Here is a 16,791-nt window from a genome sequence, read left to right on the forward strand (position 1 = left end):
CCCGGCCTTTATAACTTTTAAACTATTCAGACTTACAAGTAGAATGCAGATTGCTTTTACCAGTCATCATTCTGTTTTATCTGCTTATGGATGTTGTTAGCTACTTTGCTTTGATGTGTTAAATATAATTGTTATTATCCTTGGAAACTTGTCCGACCAATATCAAACTTTTCCATAACTTAGGCAGCTGTGTTGAACTCTGATCATTCATCAAGCCTTGTACTGTTTATTCAGATTATATCCCCTTCACACAGCTTTTCTTTTTCTCTTTTAAAAGCTTTCTTTTTCCTGTTTTTGTCTTAGTTAGGGTTTTACAGCTGTGAAGAGACACCATGACCAAGGCAACTCTTATAAGGACAACATTTAATTGGGGCTGGCTTACAGGTTCAGAGTTCAGTCTATTATCATCAAGTCAGGAGCATGGCAGCATCCAGGCAGGCATGGCACTGGATGAGTTCAGAGTTCTACATCTTCATCCAAAGAAGGCCAGAAGGAGACTGTGTTCCAGGTGGTTAGGAGGAGGGTATCAAAGCCCACCCCCACAGTGACACACTTCCTCCAACAAGGGTGTATACCTCCTGATAGTGCCACTCCCTGGGCCAAGCATTTTCAAACTATGCTGATTTAAGAGTTGAGAATATTTGAAAAGTAACAACAGCTTTGTCCCAGCTTGATCTCTGGGGAGATCAAACTAAAAGGTGTTGATTCTAGTTGGATGTGGTGTCCATGCACTCGAGGGGTAGAGGCAGGCAGATCTATGAGTTAGTTGCAAGCCAGCAGGGCTACATAGTGAGACCTTGTTCTTGACTCCACTTCCACCACCCCAGAAATGGCATTTCTCAGTATTAACTGGTGCTGCGTTAAAGTACAATCAGATGCTTAAGTTCTGTGTCGGAGTGATAATTTAAGGACTGCTGTAGATGCTGACTTTTGTGGAAAGCCTTGGAAGGAAAAGAAAAAAGAAAATTCTAAAGTTCATGATCTTTGTCTGTTTTCCCTAGATATGTTTGACCCTGTTACCTGAAATTTCCCCAGAATTATGATATAAAGGATTTTTTCATCTTTGTTAGAATCAGCAGATTGTAAGATTAAAAAAGGAAAAGTTTAGTGCATCCTAAAGTAGTAATAGACTTTGTTTTGGACAGCTTTTTATGAAGAGCTGATTAATCTGCTCTGGAGATACTAGTTTGTAGCCCTAATTCCTAGGCTACTAGGGTAGAGGAACATTTACAGGGCTTCTTCTAGAATACGAAATACAAAATATAAATGGGTCCATCTTTGCTGCCTAAATCAGGACCTCTTGTGCATAAATCTCCCAGTCTGTCTGTTTCCTAGATATCCCAATATAGTTATTAGTGTATTTACCAAAAGGTGTGTGATTACACTAAGTAATTTTGTGTTAACATCTTTTTTATATATAACTCACTGGGTCCTGTTAGTGCTTCTTATAGCCATATGTCTGTAGGGTTATCCAAAGGGGATGGGGCAGTCTAGCTTCTCAAAGAAAAGTGACTCCCCACAGCCGCCATCAGCTACCCATAGATCTTCAGTTACAGTGGGACTTTGGGAGTTCTTCCTTCAGTCATCATCATCATTGTGGTTTGAACACCCTCTCAGATACACATTGGTGTTTGATTGTGGCTACCACCATGGTGGTGCTGACTTGGGTCCTTTGTAATGACATCTCCCTCGCCCCATGTGTAATTTTTTTTTAATACTTTTTTAAAATTTTTTTTTTAAGATTTATTTTATTTATATGAGTACACTGTAGCTGTCTTCAGACACACCAGAAAAGGGCATCGGATCCCATCACAGATGGTTGTGAGCCACCATGTGGTTGCTGGGAATTGAACTCGGGACCTCTGGAAGAGCAGTCAGTGCTCTTAACCGCTGAGCCATCTCTTCAGCCCCATGCTGTAATTTTTAACTGGCTTGAACTTGTGCAGGTGACCACAGCTATGAGTTGATTGTGTGCAACAGCCGTAACATATCTTAAATGTTGAGCTTCCCGCTCTTGCTTAGTTTTCCGAGTGTTGTGGGAGGAAGTTGATACAGATGACCCATCTCTGGCTGGGCACTCACAGGTGCTTATTCACGCAGGTGGAATTTGATAACCAGTAATGTGTCTGTACTACACAAACTCCTCTTGCCAAGGTCAAGAGAAGCATTGCAGAGCCATCTGGAGGTTCTCCCCTTCAGCTGATGGCTTCCCCAGCCTGAGTTTTGACCGTGTTGGTAGTACTAAACCACATTTTGTTCGGCATCACCAGTGATGAGCATTTCAGTTACTACATCAGAAGTCTTAGGACTGATGTGACTTCAGAGTTTTGTTTAGATATTGTATGAAAATCAACAGAAGTCTAATTGGTTTGTTGTTTTTTAAGTTCTGAGACTAGAAACCAGGGCTGCTTTACCTGTCCAGGCAGGGCTATCACTTAGCTACTACACTCATTCCAGGTAGGACCTGTAAATTCTATGTGAATTAGAAATGTTCCGTAAACACTAAAAGTCTGCCTTACAGAGAAACAACGTCAGATAAAATAGGTTCTATCCTGATCTTCTCCTCCACTAAACTCTACTCCGTGTGCTGGCTAACTAAAGTCAGTGCAGACTCCTCTGGCTTTTAGAGCTGCCTCATCTGTCAGTTTCTTCCCTCTCTGCTGGTTGTGTGCTTTGAGCACACACTGTCTTTGATCTACAAAGTTTTCTCTTTTTTCCTTTTTTTAGTGTCTTTAAAAAAAACTTTTCTGAGTGGGTTGATTATAAATGTGGTGGTGGCACACACCTTTAATCCAGCACTTGGGAGGCAGAGGCAGGCAGATTTCTGAGTTCAAAGCCAGCCTGGTCTACAGAGTGAGTTCCAGGACAGCCAGAGCTACACAGAGAAACCCTGTCTTGAAAAACAAAAAAATAATAATATAAATAAATAGAAATGCTGAGAAATGTATGATGAGTTCTAAAAAGAAGACAGGAACTATCTGGACCATTAAAGAAATATTTGTTTGGATCAATTGACTTTCTCTTAAGGTATGGTTCTAAGAAAGTCAAGATGCCCAAGTGAACAAACACATTTAATTTGGAAAACCTATGGTGGAACACTTAGATTTCATCAATACGATTTTTGTTGAAAGTGGTTTTGTTTTTGCTTTTTCTTCTTAGACCAATGAGTTTATTATTTGGAGAGTTGCAGTTCTATCATTCAACCAACTTAGCATTTGAGTGGTGGAGTTTCCTCTGAAGAGGGTGGAAGATGAGTAATGTGCTCAGAGAAATTGAAAGAAAGGAATTTTTTTTTAATATTTACAAGATGGTTAGTATAGCATTTAGCACAGGAAAGGATGTATATGTGAGAGGGATAAAATACAACACATTTGCTGTCAGCTTCGGCCAACTGATTCTGTAAGCTACAACCGGATGTGATAAATGTAAAGAAAACTGATCCTTAGCATTCTAGCAATGAGGAAGACAGTAAGGAAGGAAATATCAAGCACATAATAGACCCCCGGTGGCTTCAGTTTTAGATTCAGCAAAAAGGAAGGTTAGCTTTGGTGACCTGTATGTACACTTAGGAAGCAGGGGTGGGAGCGTTGTCTAAGTTTGGGAGGCCAATCTGGGCTGCACAGTAAGACCCAGTCTCAATAAAACCAAGACAACAGCCGGCAAAAGAAGCTGTGAAGGCTTCTTAGAATTACCCAGAAATGATTATCAATGATTGAACATAATACCGTGGTAATGGCAGTAAAGGACGCTGCTCGCTGCCTGTCTCATGGCAGGCTCCACAGCTGACATTCAGTCACTCAGCCGTAGGAGCCAGTTGCTGCCTTCCGCTGCTCTTACATTGGAAGGTGATGTTTCAGTAAAGCTTTCACTGGAGACTAGAATTAGCTTAACTAGCTGAATTTTCTCATATGTGAAGTACTTTACAAAAGCTGTTTCAGAAAAATTAATTACTATATCATGTATAAAATTGAGTACACATAAATTGTTTCATGTACTATTTTCTGTTAATATACAATATATAATGAATAGAATAAATCATTAGAACATAGTATTAGAGGCATATATATATGTGTCTGTCTGAGAAATATAAAACCATATTTGAAAACATTTGAGGACAAGAGGTTTTTCTTCTTTTTTTCTTTTTTTAATACTCCAGTCTAAGAAAGGAACATAATGGTCATAACATGAAATAACAGACTCACTGAAGTGTTACTTATTGAATCTGAGTGGTGAACACAGGTATTCGTTTGCTTTTGTGCTCATGTGTTTGTGTCAAATACTTCTTAAAGTATTTAAGGAATATGTAGGCTATTATATCTAAGAGGCTACTATGTACTGAGACTTTTCCTATAGGTAAAACATGAAATTAAAGTACAGATAGTAATACTTGAATACAAAGAGGATCGTATCTTAGGAAACTGATCTTGGAGCTTGTCTATTGTTATGCTTTTATTATGTACTATCTTTGTGTTCATTTTTGCTGAAATATGAACAAAGTTTTTATGAAGCATTTTTGTTTAGTTATCCTATTACTGAGTTACTGATACACTTCTTTCCCTTTTTCAGATAATGGCCTCAGCTGCTAAGGAATTTAAAATGGACAACTTTTCACCTAAAGCTGGCACTAGCAAATTGCAACAGACAGTACCGGCTGATGCATCTCCTGATTCTAAGTGTCCTATATGCTTGGATAGATTTGATAATGTGTCTTACTTAGATCGCTGCCTACATAAGTTCTGTTTTCGCTGTGTACAAGAGTGGTCAAAAAACAAAGCTGAATGCCCACTGTGTAAACAGCCCTTTGATTCCATTTTCCATTCTGTGAGGGCTGAAGATGACTTCAAGGAGTATGTACTAAGACCTTCCTATAATGGTTCCTTTACCAGCCCTGAAGTTCGAAGGTTTCGTTATCGGACAACTATGACAAGAGAACGGAACGCCTCTCTTTACTCACCCAGTAGTACTGTAAGTAGGAGAACCACCACGCCTCCAGACAGTGGGGTGCTGTTTGAAGGGTTAGGCATTTCAACAAGACCCAGAGATGTTGACATTCCTCAATTCATGAGACAGATGGCATTAAGGGGGCCAACTACTACAGATGAGAGATCTTTGCGGAAAATTCAAGAACAAGATATTATTAATTTCAGGCGAACTCTTTATCGTGCTGGTGTTCGAGTTAGAAGTATTGAAGACGGTGGCCGCTACAGGGATATTTCGGCTGAGTTCTTCCGTAGAAATCCAGCTTGCCTTCACAGATTAGTTCCTTGGTTAAAACGTGAACTTACTGTTCTCTTTGGAGCCCATGGTTCGTTAGTCAATATTGTCCAGCACATCATCATGAGTAATGTTACTCGCTATGATTTGGAGAGTCAGGCATTTGTGTCTGACTTAAGACCATTTTTGCTTAATCGAACTGAGCATTTTATACATGAATTTATCAGTTTTGCTAGATCTCCCTTCAATATGGCAGCTTTTGACCAGCATGCTAATTATGATTGCCCCCCTTCATCTGAAGAAGGTAGCCGTTCTGATTCTTCAGTCATTACAATATCACCAGATGAGGCTGAAACTCAAGAGCTAGATATGAATGTATCTACTGTTAGGCAGGCACCATGGGATGATGAAACTCCTGGACCATCTTACTCAGGTTCAGAGCAAGTGCATGTTGGCGTGTCTTCCCTTTTAAATTCTTCAGACAGCTCAGATGAAGAACTTGTCTCTGGGGGAACCACATCTCAGATACAAGGAGTACAGACCAATGACGATGTGAATAATGACAGTGATTCATCATCAGATAATTGTGTCATTGTTGGGTTTGTTAAGCCATTAGCTGAGAGAACCCCAGAACTTGTTGAACTGTCTTCTGATTCTGAGGAGTTGGGCTCTTATGAGAAAATGGAAACAGTGAAGACACAGGAACAAGAACAGTCTTACAGTTCAGGTGATAGTGATGCTAGTCGATCCTCATCTCCACATTCTGTCCTTGGGAAAGATGAACAAATGAGTAAAAGCCATCGTGAGTCTGACACAAGAATAAACTCACAGAAAGAAGAGAAACGATCTACATCATTGCCAACTCCCAGGGACAGCTCATCTACAAGAGGTGACAAAGTATGTTCCCCATATAACCATCGACACAGGAAGGGAGGAAGATCAAGGAGTTCAGATTCACGGTCCCAGAGTAGAAGTGGGCACGATCAGAGGAATCATAGGAAGCATCATGGGAAGAAAAGATTGAGGAATAAGAGATCCAGAAGTAGGGAGAGTAATAGCAGACCTAGAGCAAGACGGGACAGAAAGAGATCAAGAACTAGAGATAGCAGCTGGTCAAGAAGAAGCCAGACCCTTTCTCTAAGTAGTGGAAGCACCAGTAGATCAAGGTCTCGGAGCAGTGATCATGGCAAAAGAAGATCACGAAGCAGAAATCGAGATCGCTATTATTTAAGAAATAATTATGGAAGCAAATATAAGTGGGAATATACTTACTATAGCAGAAACAAGGACAGAGATGGTTATGAATCTTCATTCAGGAGGAGGACTCTTTCAAGAGCCCATTATTCTAGACAGTCTTCAAGTCCAGAATTTAGAATTCAATCTTTTTCTGAAAGAACAAATGCTAGGAAGAAGAATCACAGTGAAAGGAAATACTACTACTATGAAAGGCGCCGATCAAGGAGCGTGTCCAGTAACAGGTCGAGGACTACCTCAGCTGGGCCTGACCGGATGAGACATGAAAAGCCTGGAGGGAAGCGAAAGTACAAGACCCGGCATTTGGAAGGTGCTAATGAAGAGGCTCAGCCGTCTCGGGAGTTTGCTTCCAAAGTGAAGGATAGTTATTACCAAAAATCATCAAAATTGGATGGAAATTATAAAAATGAGAGTGACAGCTTTTCAGATAGCAGATCGTCAGACAGAGAGACAAAACACAAGAGGAGGAAAAGGAGGACACGGAGCCTAAGTGTAGAGATAGTTTATGAAGGAAAGGCTATGGACACAGGTAAACACCATAAAAAGAAAAAGAAGAAACATAAGAAGAAGCATAAGAAACACCATGGAGATAGTACTTCACGGTCGCCAGTTGTTATAACCATTGACAGTGATAGCGACAGGGATTCTGAAGTAAAGGCGGGTGTTGAATGTAGCAATAACAGTCTTCCACAACCTGTTCAAGATGAAGTCTTGACTCCTTCCTCAGAAGCATTTGAAACTAAAAATGTTGTCACGATAGAAGATGAGTTTGGTGTCCTGGACAAGGAATGTGATGTTACGGCACTAACTAATGGCTTGAATACCAGCCGAACTGTGGAGAGTGGTGAGTCACCGGCAGTCTCAGTTGAACAAACTCTTGATGTAAGAGAAGAAAGCACCTTTGCCTCTGATTTGGAGAGCCAGTCCAGTAATGTATCCATTCAGACTGAACCATCGAGACCATTGCCATCTCCACGGACCTCATTACCGTCAGTGTCTCCTGGTAGAGACTGTGATATGTCTTAAAACTGCCAAAGCATCTCCTTGATAATCCAGAGTCTATAGAAAAAAAGGTAAAAAGTCATCTTTTGCAATCTAGATGACTTTTCCTGGAAAAACTTTGCCTCTTAAAATATTTTAACTGTGTGTGTGTGTTAATTTGTAAAATTCATTATTTGTTCAAAAAGTTATGTATGTCCCATTCCCAGATATATGCACTTTTAAGTGAAGAAAATGTTGCTAGCTGTTTATTTAAAACTTGGGAACCTTTTTAAATAAAAATCAAAAAATTTAGAAGTTCTTTCATAAAGCCATATGGTATTGACATATTTTTATGGTAGTATTTTTGAATTTTTTTTTGAGAGTTATTCTGGAAGTGTGTTATAAGCTGGGAGAATGCTTTTGGACAGTTATTTTTCATAAAAGATTTGTATGATTCAAAACCATTTCTTAGACTGAAGTAAGTCATTTTAACCTGCACAGGTTATCTTGACTTCTGCCAAAAGCAAAGTTTAGTATTTTCTTTATATACTTGGTTATCTGGACTGGCAGTAAGACAAATGTGTATTCAACAAAAGACAATAAAACTGTACACTCTAAAAATTTCAGACATTTTTCTTGTGCAACATTGCTTTCTTTAAAGTTTTGCTAGAGCCAAGGGGTTAAAACCTGGGCAAGCGTTTGCAGGCCCAGTTTCAGTGGCTAGTACAGTTCTTTAATTGTGACGTTGGGTATCTTACACTCTTCAGGAGAATGTGCCTTTGGAGCCTTTGGCTTACTACAAACACAAGACCCCTGGCCAAACCTACTTTGGCAATTTTTCCACACAAAGTGGCTCTTTGTTTTTATCCTTAGCGAAAGTAAGATGGCTCCGTATCTAACCAGATAAGGGATTGTCAGTCAACAGCAGAGCTAGAACTTACTCCACATTTAAGCCTCAATTTGCCTTGTTGCCTGTGTTCATTCTTCAGTGGAAATTGGAAGGCTTGCTGCATGGTTAGTCTGTATTGCGTTTTAGTGGGAGAGCAAGGCATATAGAATCCTTGCCCTCATGGATTTTACCGATTGTTAAAACAATTGTGTAAAGAATATATAGTTCTCTGGAGAGCAGTACATCTTACATATAGTGGGAACCTGTTCTTGGTGGAAGTTGTAGTTGAGGTAAGAGTCCAGAAAATAAGTTGACAGCAATAGAATCTGAAAGGCAGAGAATCTGCAGTGATCTAAAGGCAGGAGTGGGGCCTAGCATGTTAGAAGCAGGGTTGTTGAAAGTGTAGAAACAGTTTATTTAAAAATCATGTTCAAAATCTGTTTAAAAGGCAATAGAAAATGACTTTCAAATAGAATCTAAAATTGATGTTGACAGTTTGAAGTTCACACAGTGAGAAATAGTGGAAGAACTATATGATTAAGGAATGGACTTTTTAAGGGTCCTTGAGGGGCAGTGTTTTCCCTCCTTTTACTCCCAGTTTCTCCCTACCTCTCCTATTTGAATCCACTCCTTTTTTTGTAGCTTATTAGAATTCTAAGAGGTAACAATAAAACAAAATATAGTAAGATAAAACAGAAATAGGATAGGAAAACCCAAGAGAACACACAAAAGACACTTGTTTGCACACTCAGGAGTTCCATAAAAACACTAAGTTGAAAGCCATAGTATAGAAAAAATAAATTATTTTTAAAAAAGCCATAATATATATGCAAAGGACCTGGTGCAGACCCATGCAAGCGCTGCATGTTCCCTCAGTCTCTGAGGTAATGGTTTGATCATGTTGATTTAGATGGCCTTGTTTTGCTCTCTATCCACTCTGACTCTTAGGCTCTTTCTTCTGTTTAGTTCCCTGAACTTTGATGGAGACATTCTGTATAGGGCTCACTCAGTGTTCCAAATGTCACTCTGCATAACATGTTTGTGACTCTGTTCCATCTGTTGTAGGAAGAAACTTTGATGATTGAGCAATTTGGGAGTCATTTTTATCACTATATATTTTTAAAAAGATCATTAGTATTTAGTTTTACCCTAGGTCTGTGGGCTACCTAGTCTTAGATTCTTGATCACCTAAGACGTGTCATTGGGGCTGGGGGGGGGTGGTGTGGAAGAGTGCTTCAGTCAAACCAGATACTGGTTGGTTAGTCGCACAGGCTTTGTGCCATCATTTCAGTAGCATATATTGCAGACAGCATTGTCACAGGGTTTATGGCTGATTGGTGCTTACATTTCTCTTTTGGTAGTGTCAGAGTACCTTCCTGTACCAAAGCTGCTAGATCATAGGGTTGGAGGGTCTGCCGGCATCACCTTGACTTCTGGGTGTTCAGTGGGGGTCCTTTTCATCATTTTGTGAAGAGCAACTGACTTTGGCAACAGCCTAGGTTTGCAGGTTTCCTTTGGCCAAGAACTCAATTAAATGTAATCCAATTCAGCTACTGAAAACCTCATTTGGTGACAGAGGTAGCCAGTTGGGGCTCTCTCCCTCCCACTATTTGGATTTAGATTACCTTCATGTATGTCTATATTTCAGGGAGCTTCCACCATATTACAACTCCTCAAATGCCTGACTCTTCTGTGTTCCCTCCTCCATCCTGTCCCTTGTTCCTCCCCACTTGAACTTCCCACACCAGCCCCCTTCCCCTTATCCATAAATATATTCTAATCCCCTTTCCTAACAAGATTTGTCCCTCCTAATCCTGTACTTTGCCTAACCTCTGGTTCTGTGCATTGTCACCTGATTGTCATTACTTAACTGCTAATATCCACACATAAACGGGATACATACCATACTTGTTTTGATTGGGGGGGACCTCACTCAGGATGGCTTTTTTCTAGGTCCATCTATATACTTGGAAATTTCATGATTCCATTTTTTTTAAGTGTTTTCTCAGCCATTTGTGTTTCCTCCTCGAGAATTCTGTTTAGATCTGTGCCCCATTTTTTAATTGGGTTGTTTTCTTGATCCCTAGTTTATTTTAGTTCTTTATACATTTTAGATAATAGCTCTCAGTGGTATATTCTTAGAAAAATCTTTTCCCATTATGTAGGCTGCTGCTTTGTGGGAATAATGGTGTTCTTTGCCTTACATATATCTCCATTTTTGTGAGGTCCCATTTATTGTTGGTCTTAGTTCCTGCTCTAATGGTGTTCTGTTCAGAAAGTCTTTTCCTCTGTTAGCGAGTTCAAGACCATTCCTCACTTTTCTAACATGTTCAACGTATCTGGTTTTATGTTGAGGTCTTTGATTAGACTTTTGAGTTTTGTGTAGGGTGAGAAGTATGAATCTATTTGGATTCTTCTATATGTAGCTATCCAGTTTGACTAATACCATTTGTTGAAGATGCTTCCTTTTTTCCAGTGTGTATTTCTGGCTTTTTAAAAAGTGTCCATAGATGTGTGAATTTATGTCTCGGTCTTCAGTTTAGTTCCACTGATCAACATGTCTGTTCTTGTACCAACACCATGCAGTTTTTATTGCTATAGTTCTATAGCACAACTTGAAATCAGGGATGGTGATAACTACCAGCAGTTCTTTTATTTTTCAGGATTGTTTTTGCTATCCTGGGTTGTTGTGTTTCTATATGAAGCTGGAAATTGACCTTTTAAGATCAGTAAATATTCATGTTGGAATTTGATGGGAATTGCATTGCATCTGTAGATTGCTTTTGGTAGAATGACCTTTCTTATTATATTAATCCTACTGATCCATGAGGATGGGAGAGCTTTGCATCCTCTGATACTTTCTTTAAAATTTCTTTCTTCAATGTCTTAAAGTTTTTAACATACAAGCTTTTCACCTGCTTTCCTCTAGTTACTCCAAGATACTTTTACTTTTTTTTTTTTTGAGGCTATTGTGAAAGGTGTTGTTTCCCTGATTTCTTTCTCAGTCTCTTGGTCATTTGTATAAAGGAAGGCTCCTGATTTTTTGAGTTAATCTTTTGCAGCCACTTGGCTGAAAGTGTTTTTCAGTTTAGGAATCTTTTTTGTGGAATTTTTAAGGTCTGTTATATATCCTATTGTATCTGAAAATAATACTTGGACTTCTACCTTTCTAATTTGTATCCCTTTGATCTTCACTCATTGTCTTACTGTTCTAGTTAAGACTTCAAGCACTGTATAGAGTAAATAGGGGAGAGTGGGCAACCTTGTCTTGATTCTGATTTTAGTGATAACTGCTTTGAGTTTCTGATCATTTAAATTAGTGTTACTGTAAACTGTCTTTATTGTGTTTAAGTATCTTCCTTGTATCCCTAATCTCTCCAGGACTTTTATCATAAAGGGTTATTAGATTTTTTTCAAAGGTATTTTGTAACTCTAGTAAGATGATCCTGTGGTTTTTGTCTTTTTGGTTTTATATGGTGGGTTACGTTTATCGGTTTATGCGTATTGAGCCATCCTTGCGTCATTCGGTTCAAACCTTGATCATGGTGGATGATCTCGGATGTATTCTTGGATTTGTTCTGCGAGTATTTTTACTGAGTTTTTTTGCATCTCTGTTCATAAGGGAAATTGGTCTGTAATTCTCTCTTTGTTGGGTCTTAATGTGGTTTGGGTGTCAGGGTAACCATGGCCTCATAAAATGAACTGCTGGGAAATGTTTCTTCTGTTTCTATTTTGTGGAATAATTTGAGAACTATTAGTGTTAACTCTTTGAGAGTCTGGTAGAATTTTGTACTAAAGCCTTCTGCCTGACCTTGAGCTTTTTTTGGTTGGGAGAGTTTTATACCGTTTAGCCAGTCCACACTTTTGGGCCCGGACTCTGCTGCAGGTGTACTGTTCACTGTTGCTCATCACCGCCACCCCCACTCATTCTGAGGACATCATGCAAAATATTAAGTTTCCATTTCCTTAAAGTACTTTAGTTTTTCATTGTAATGTTTTAATCAGGGCAAAATAATAAAAAATTAAAAATCCAGTGACATCATGGCTTAGAAATCTGAGGCTAGGCTCCGAGTTTATCTTCATCCTTTCTCTCACCTTGTTTTCCCCCACCCACATTCTCCTGTGCTGCTCTGTGTGCTGCCGGAACCTTCCTACGTACATTTTCTTCATTTGACAAGGACATTCTGGCTGAACTTTAGTGTGTTTAGGACCGACCCCCATTTTTCCCTGGAAGTGACTTTGGTTTTTGAATACTTGTGGCCTCAAACACTTGTTGGTAGTTAATTATAAACTACCTCATCAGTCTGAAGGCTACACACCTGTACACATCACTCTCATAGCTGTATGTGCTGCTGTGTAACACTGCAGCACACAGTTGCTTAAAATATAATACTGTTTTACCTGCAGATAGACTCAAAGCAGTGTACCATATCTTCTGAAGAATAGCAGGTAGATCATAATTCAAGGCAGTGTACCGTATAGACCATGACATGTTTCAAGGCAGAGGCCAAGAAGATTCTGTATTTTTCCACCACCTGGCCCCTCTTACTCCCTCCCCTTGTAAAACATGCTATAAAAAAGCATCTCATGTTCAAAAAAAAAATTTAAAAAAAGAAAAATAACACTGTTTTACATAAAATTACATAATTATGTTTTTTTACAATTTTTATGATGCAAGTCGGCAAATTATGAAAATTGTAGTGTGGCGTCAGTAGATTTTTTTTTTTTACATTATAGTTTTCACTAGAATGAAATCCTATTTTAATGCTTAGCTTTCTAGTTAACTTACTCTGTTCTGTGCATCGGATGTTAATAGTTTAAAGTACATGTAGTGCATGGTAACAGTATCCTTGACAGTTAAAAGTTTTGGATTTCCTTTCCATTACAGTCAGGGTACATATATTTTTATGCATGCAGCTTTCCCCCAGTTGTGCTACAGAGTCCAGCTGTGTTGATGAGGTTGGTCTCCTCAGCTCAAACCATCCTCCACAGTCTCGTATTTGACAGTAGGCGTATGCCACTGCATCCGCTGTCTTTAGTGGAAGCTTTAATGTGTGATGTTTGTATTGGATCCCAGTTGGATAAAGGGTCTGTAGCATTTTTATGGTATTTGATATTGCCAAATTATTTCCAGAAAAGCTGCAGGACTCTTCACTAGCAATTTGTAAATGTTGTTTCCATCTTTAGATACTTTCTACATATGTACATATATATTTGCTTTTTTTCTACTTTAAGAATGTTTTTATTAGCATGTGGTGTACAGAATAGTTTTTATTATGACACTTTCATCCATGTATATGGTGCACTTTGGTCATAATCCAGTATCCTTACTACCCCCTCCATTTCTCACTGGTTTTCTTTTCCAAATAGTCTGCTTTGATGGTTTACAATCTAGATTCCAAATATATGAGAAATACTACAACACTTGTCCTTGAGTCTAGCTTATTTCACGTAACATCCTTGCCAAGTTCATTCCTTTTACTGAGGATACGATCTCATTCTTTATGGCCAAACATGTTGTGTATGTTTAGTATAATCCACTCATCTACTGATGAGCGTCTAGGGCAGTTCTGTGGCTTGACTGCCTTGTGAATGGCATATTCGGCATTTCTTCTACTTGTAAGTTATATGTATGAATGTCCCTTCATCCTAATATTTCTGTTTTTCTAAAGAATGTGGTTTTTTGACTGTTGTAATCATCAGGGAAATGTGATATTGACAAAATGTGTGGTTTAAAAGTCACCCTCAAGATGTCCTTTGTTTTTTAGTCTCAATCTGGAACAGTTGACTAGTACATGTCTGTCACTACATTGGTACTTTTGAAGCGTATAGCCTACAGAATAACCCTAAATTTCTTTGTTGTGACTGCATTCCGATTGTGGACTTGGCTAGAATGGTATGTTTGGAGTATCTATTGATCATCGTATCTGAGGTTTGTCCATTTATACTCCATTTTGATCACTTGGTTAAGGTGTGCCTCCCTTCCCCCAATTCTTAGTAGTTCTGCTGTTTGGTTAATTTATAGGAGGGTGCTTTGCAATCCCTACGAGCATCCTCTTCCTAGTAAGCTTGCCTCTGCTGAGTTCAGGATCTACTGATGCTTCTTTCCTATGGTTATTATAAAATATTTTCCTATAGTTTATTAGGTGGCACTTAGTAATCGGGTGTTTACTTTTTACTAGTAGAGCCCCATGGACTACCCAGCGGCTTACAGCCTTTTCTTCACTTGTCTTGATACTCAGATTTTGACCTAGTCATTTAGTAAAGCCGTGTGTAGCTTCCATATCCTTTTTATTACAAGGAGCAGTATGTAGACAACTGCTGCTGGAACTGCTGACTGCTAAGGCTGTCTGTGGTTTGCATCCAAAGAGTGAAACGCCTCAAGGGATACAGGTTAGGGAAGTGACTTAGTATTTGAAGAGAGGCTGTACAAGAATACAGCTTAGCACAGGATGGGAATTGAGAGAATACAAAACAAGTAGTTGGTATATGAAGTGTGATGGGATTTGATGAGGCTAAAAAGTTGGGAGCTGAGTAAGTATTAAGCACCAAAGCCTGAATTTCTGTAGGAGGGAAGAGTAACATGGTTTGTGTTGAAAGATATTCCCACTGCTAATAGGCTGAGGTTAGAAGTGATACACCATCCAGTGTACCTGAAGAAGTCAGTGGTGGGAGCAGTTTTAGTAGACTTAGAGCAAGCTCATGCTGTGGGAAGGATGCAAAGGGAAGAAAGGAAGAGTGCCGAGATTAAACTAAGGGTGTTTAAAATGGAGGGGAGGGTTGCTTTGTTTTATGTTTAAGATAGGTTCCTCAGCCTAGAGGCACAGGTAATTCCAGCTAGTCAAAGGGCTGAGGCAGGAGAATTGTAAAATCAAATCCTGCCTGGGCAGTTTATACAGCCTTGTCTACTGCTGGGATGTGTAGCTCAGTGGTAGGGTGCTTTCATGGCTTGCATAAAGCCTCAAGCATAAATTCCTAGGGAGGGACATACTTGAGTTTAGGGGGACAGAACCCTTGAAGAAGGAAAGGTTGAAAGCAGTAATAATAAAGCAAAGTGAGTGATAGAGAATCTAAAACTCAGGCAAGTGAAGTAGTTAGATTTCAGAATGGCAGAGGGGGCAAAGTGCACAAAGATCTTTATAGGTAAATAGAGCATTGTCTAAAACAGCTCTTTTTTCTCTGGAATAGGAAAAACAGGACTACACAGAGAAACCTTGTCTTGAAAAACCAAAGGAAAAAAAGAGTGAAACGCCTCAAGGGATACAGGTTGGTGGTTAGGGAAGTGATTTAGTATTTGAAGAGAGGCTGTACAAGAACACAGCTTTGCACAGGATGGAGTTGAGGGAATATGAAACGAGTATTCTCAAAACGAGAACAACTGTGTCAAGAGTGGAACTGGGCTTGAGTGGTAAATGCCTTTTGAAGGGACAAGAATCAGTGGGAAAAGCAGAAAACAGTATTAGGATCTGCATATATACCTGCAATTCAGAAAGAAGAGGACATCAAGTCTCTTTATCCCACGTGGTTGCTAGGAATTGAAATCAGGGCCTCTGAAGAACAGCCAGTGTTTTCAACTGCCGAGCCATTGCTCCACCACCACCACCACCACCACCCTTTTTCTGATTGAAGATTGATGCATGTGCGCAGTAAGGGACAAGGGTGAGATGGTTGAGGGAGCTGCTGTTGAGTTATTGAACCGATGCATTCAAGCTGATTCAGGACAGGAAGTGAAGCTATGAGATGATCAATATACTTGGCCTAATCCCAACCCCAACCCGAACCATAGATTATGTTCTGGCCCTAGAGTCCAAAAAGGGAATCTGGGAAGTGTAATCTTTCAGCAGGAATCTCAGCTAGTACTAGAGCATCTTACTTAGTCCCTATTCTACCATTACTCCCTTGCAGCTTTTACCTCTAGTCACTTCAATTATTTAAAAAAAAAAAAAAGTTATCCTGTCTTTCAAACTTTTGTGATGGTGTATCACTGTATTTAAGACCAAAGCCGGTGGTCTCTAAGACCTTGAGCAGCCTTGGCTGCTTCTTTTTCCCTAGCATTCCACTCTGGCAACTCTTAACTACCTCCTTTCTTTTTGCCAGACCATGTGCTCCTGCCTTGGGGTCTTTGCACATTTTGTTCATTGTGAGTAGAATGTCCTTTCCTCTGAAGACTTCCTGTTTTCATAAGGTCTCTCTGACCAAACCATCTAATAAATGTAGCCTCCATTACACCACGCTGTAGCACCCTGTTTTATCTCTTCTCACTGTGTTTATATGGATCTTTCTGTCCATCTCCCACACTAGAATGTGAGAGGCTTTTAAGTTCTCTTTTCTTTATCATGGTACAGGTCACCTCCAGCCAGATGCTTTTCCTCTTCCTTTACAATGCCAGCCACTCAGCCTAAGCTCGTTCACTGCTGCGTCTCCTCTGTTTCTGTCCTTACCCATGCCCTCCT

The 16,791-nt window shown here is 39.5% G+C and overlaps 1 protein-coding gene across 3 annotated transcripts in view; it reads left to right on the forward strand.

Annotated features, from left to right (window-relative positions):
* Topors (TOP1 binding arginine/serine rich protein) overlaps positions 1–15,551 on the forward strand; it is an 18,342-nt gene extending 2,791 nt beyond the window's left edge. For 2 of the 3 annotated variants that reach the window (XM_028779191.1, XM_028779193.1), the window contains exon 3: positions 4,567–8,077. In XM_028779191.1, coding sequence (XP_028635024.1) covers positions 4,567–7,494 — 2,928 coding nt within the window. In that variant the 3' untranslated portion in view covers positions 7,495–8,077. Of the gene's footprint in view, positions 1–4,566; positions 8,078–15,526 lie in introns of those variants that run through there. The other variant, XM_028779192.1, reaches the window with a different exon arrangement.
* The last annotated feature ends 1,240 nt before the right edge of the window (positions 15,552–16,791 follow it).

The sequence above is a fragment of the Grammomys surdaster genome, unplaced genomic scaffold (assembly GCF_004785775.1).
Source record: "Grammomys surdaster isolate TR1022 unplaced genomic scaffold, NIH_TR_1.0 347, whole genome shotgun sequence".
In the NCBI taxonomy this organism is placed as follows: domain Eukaryota; kingdom Metazoa; phylum Chordata; class Mammalia; order Rodentia; family Muridae; genus Grammomys; species Grammomys surdaster.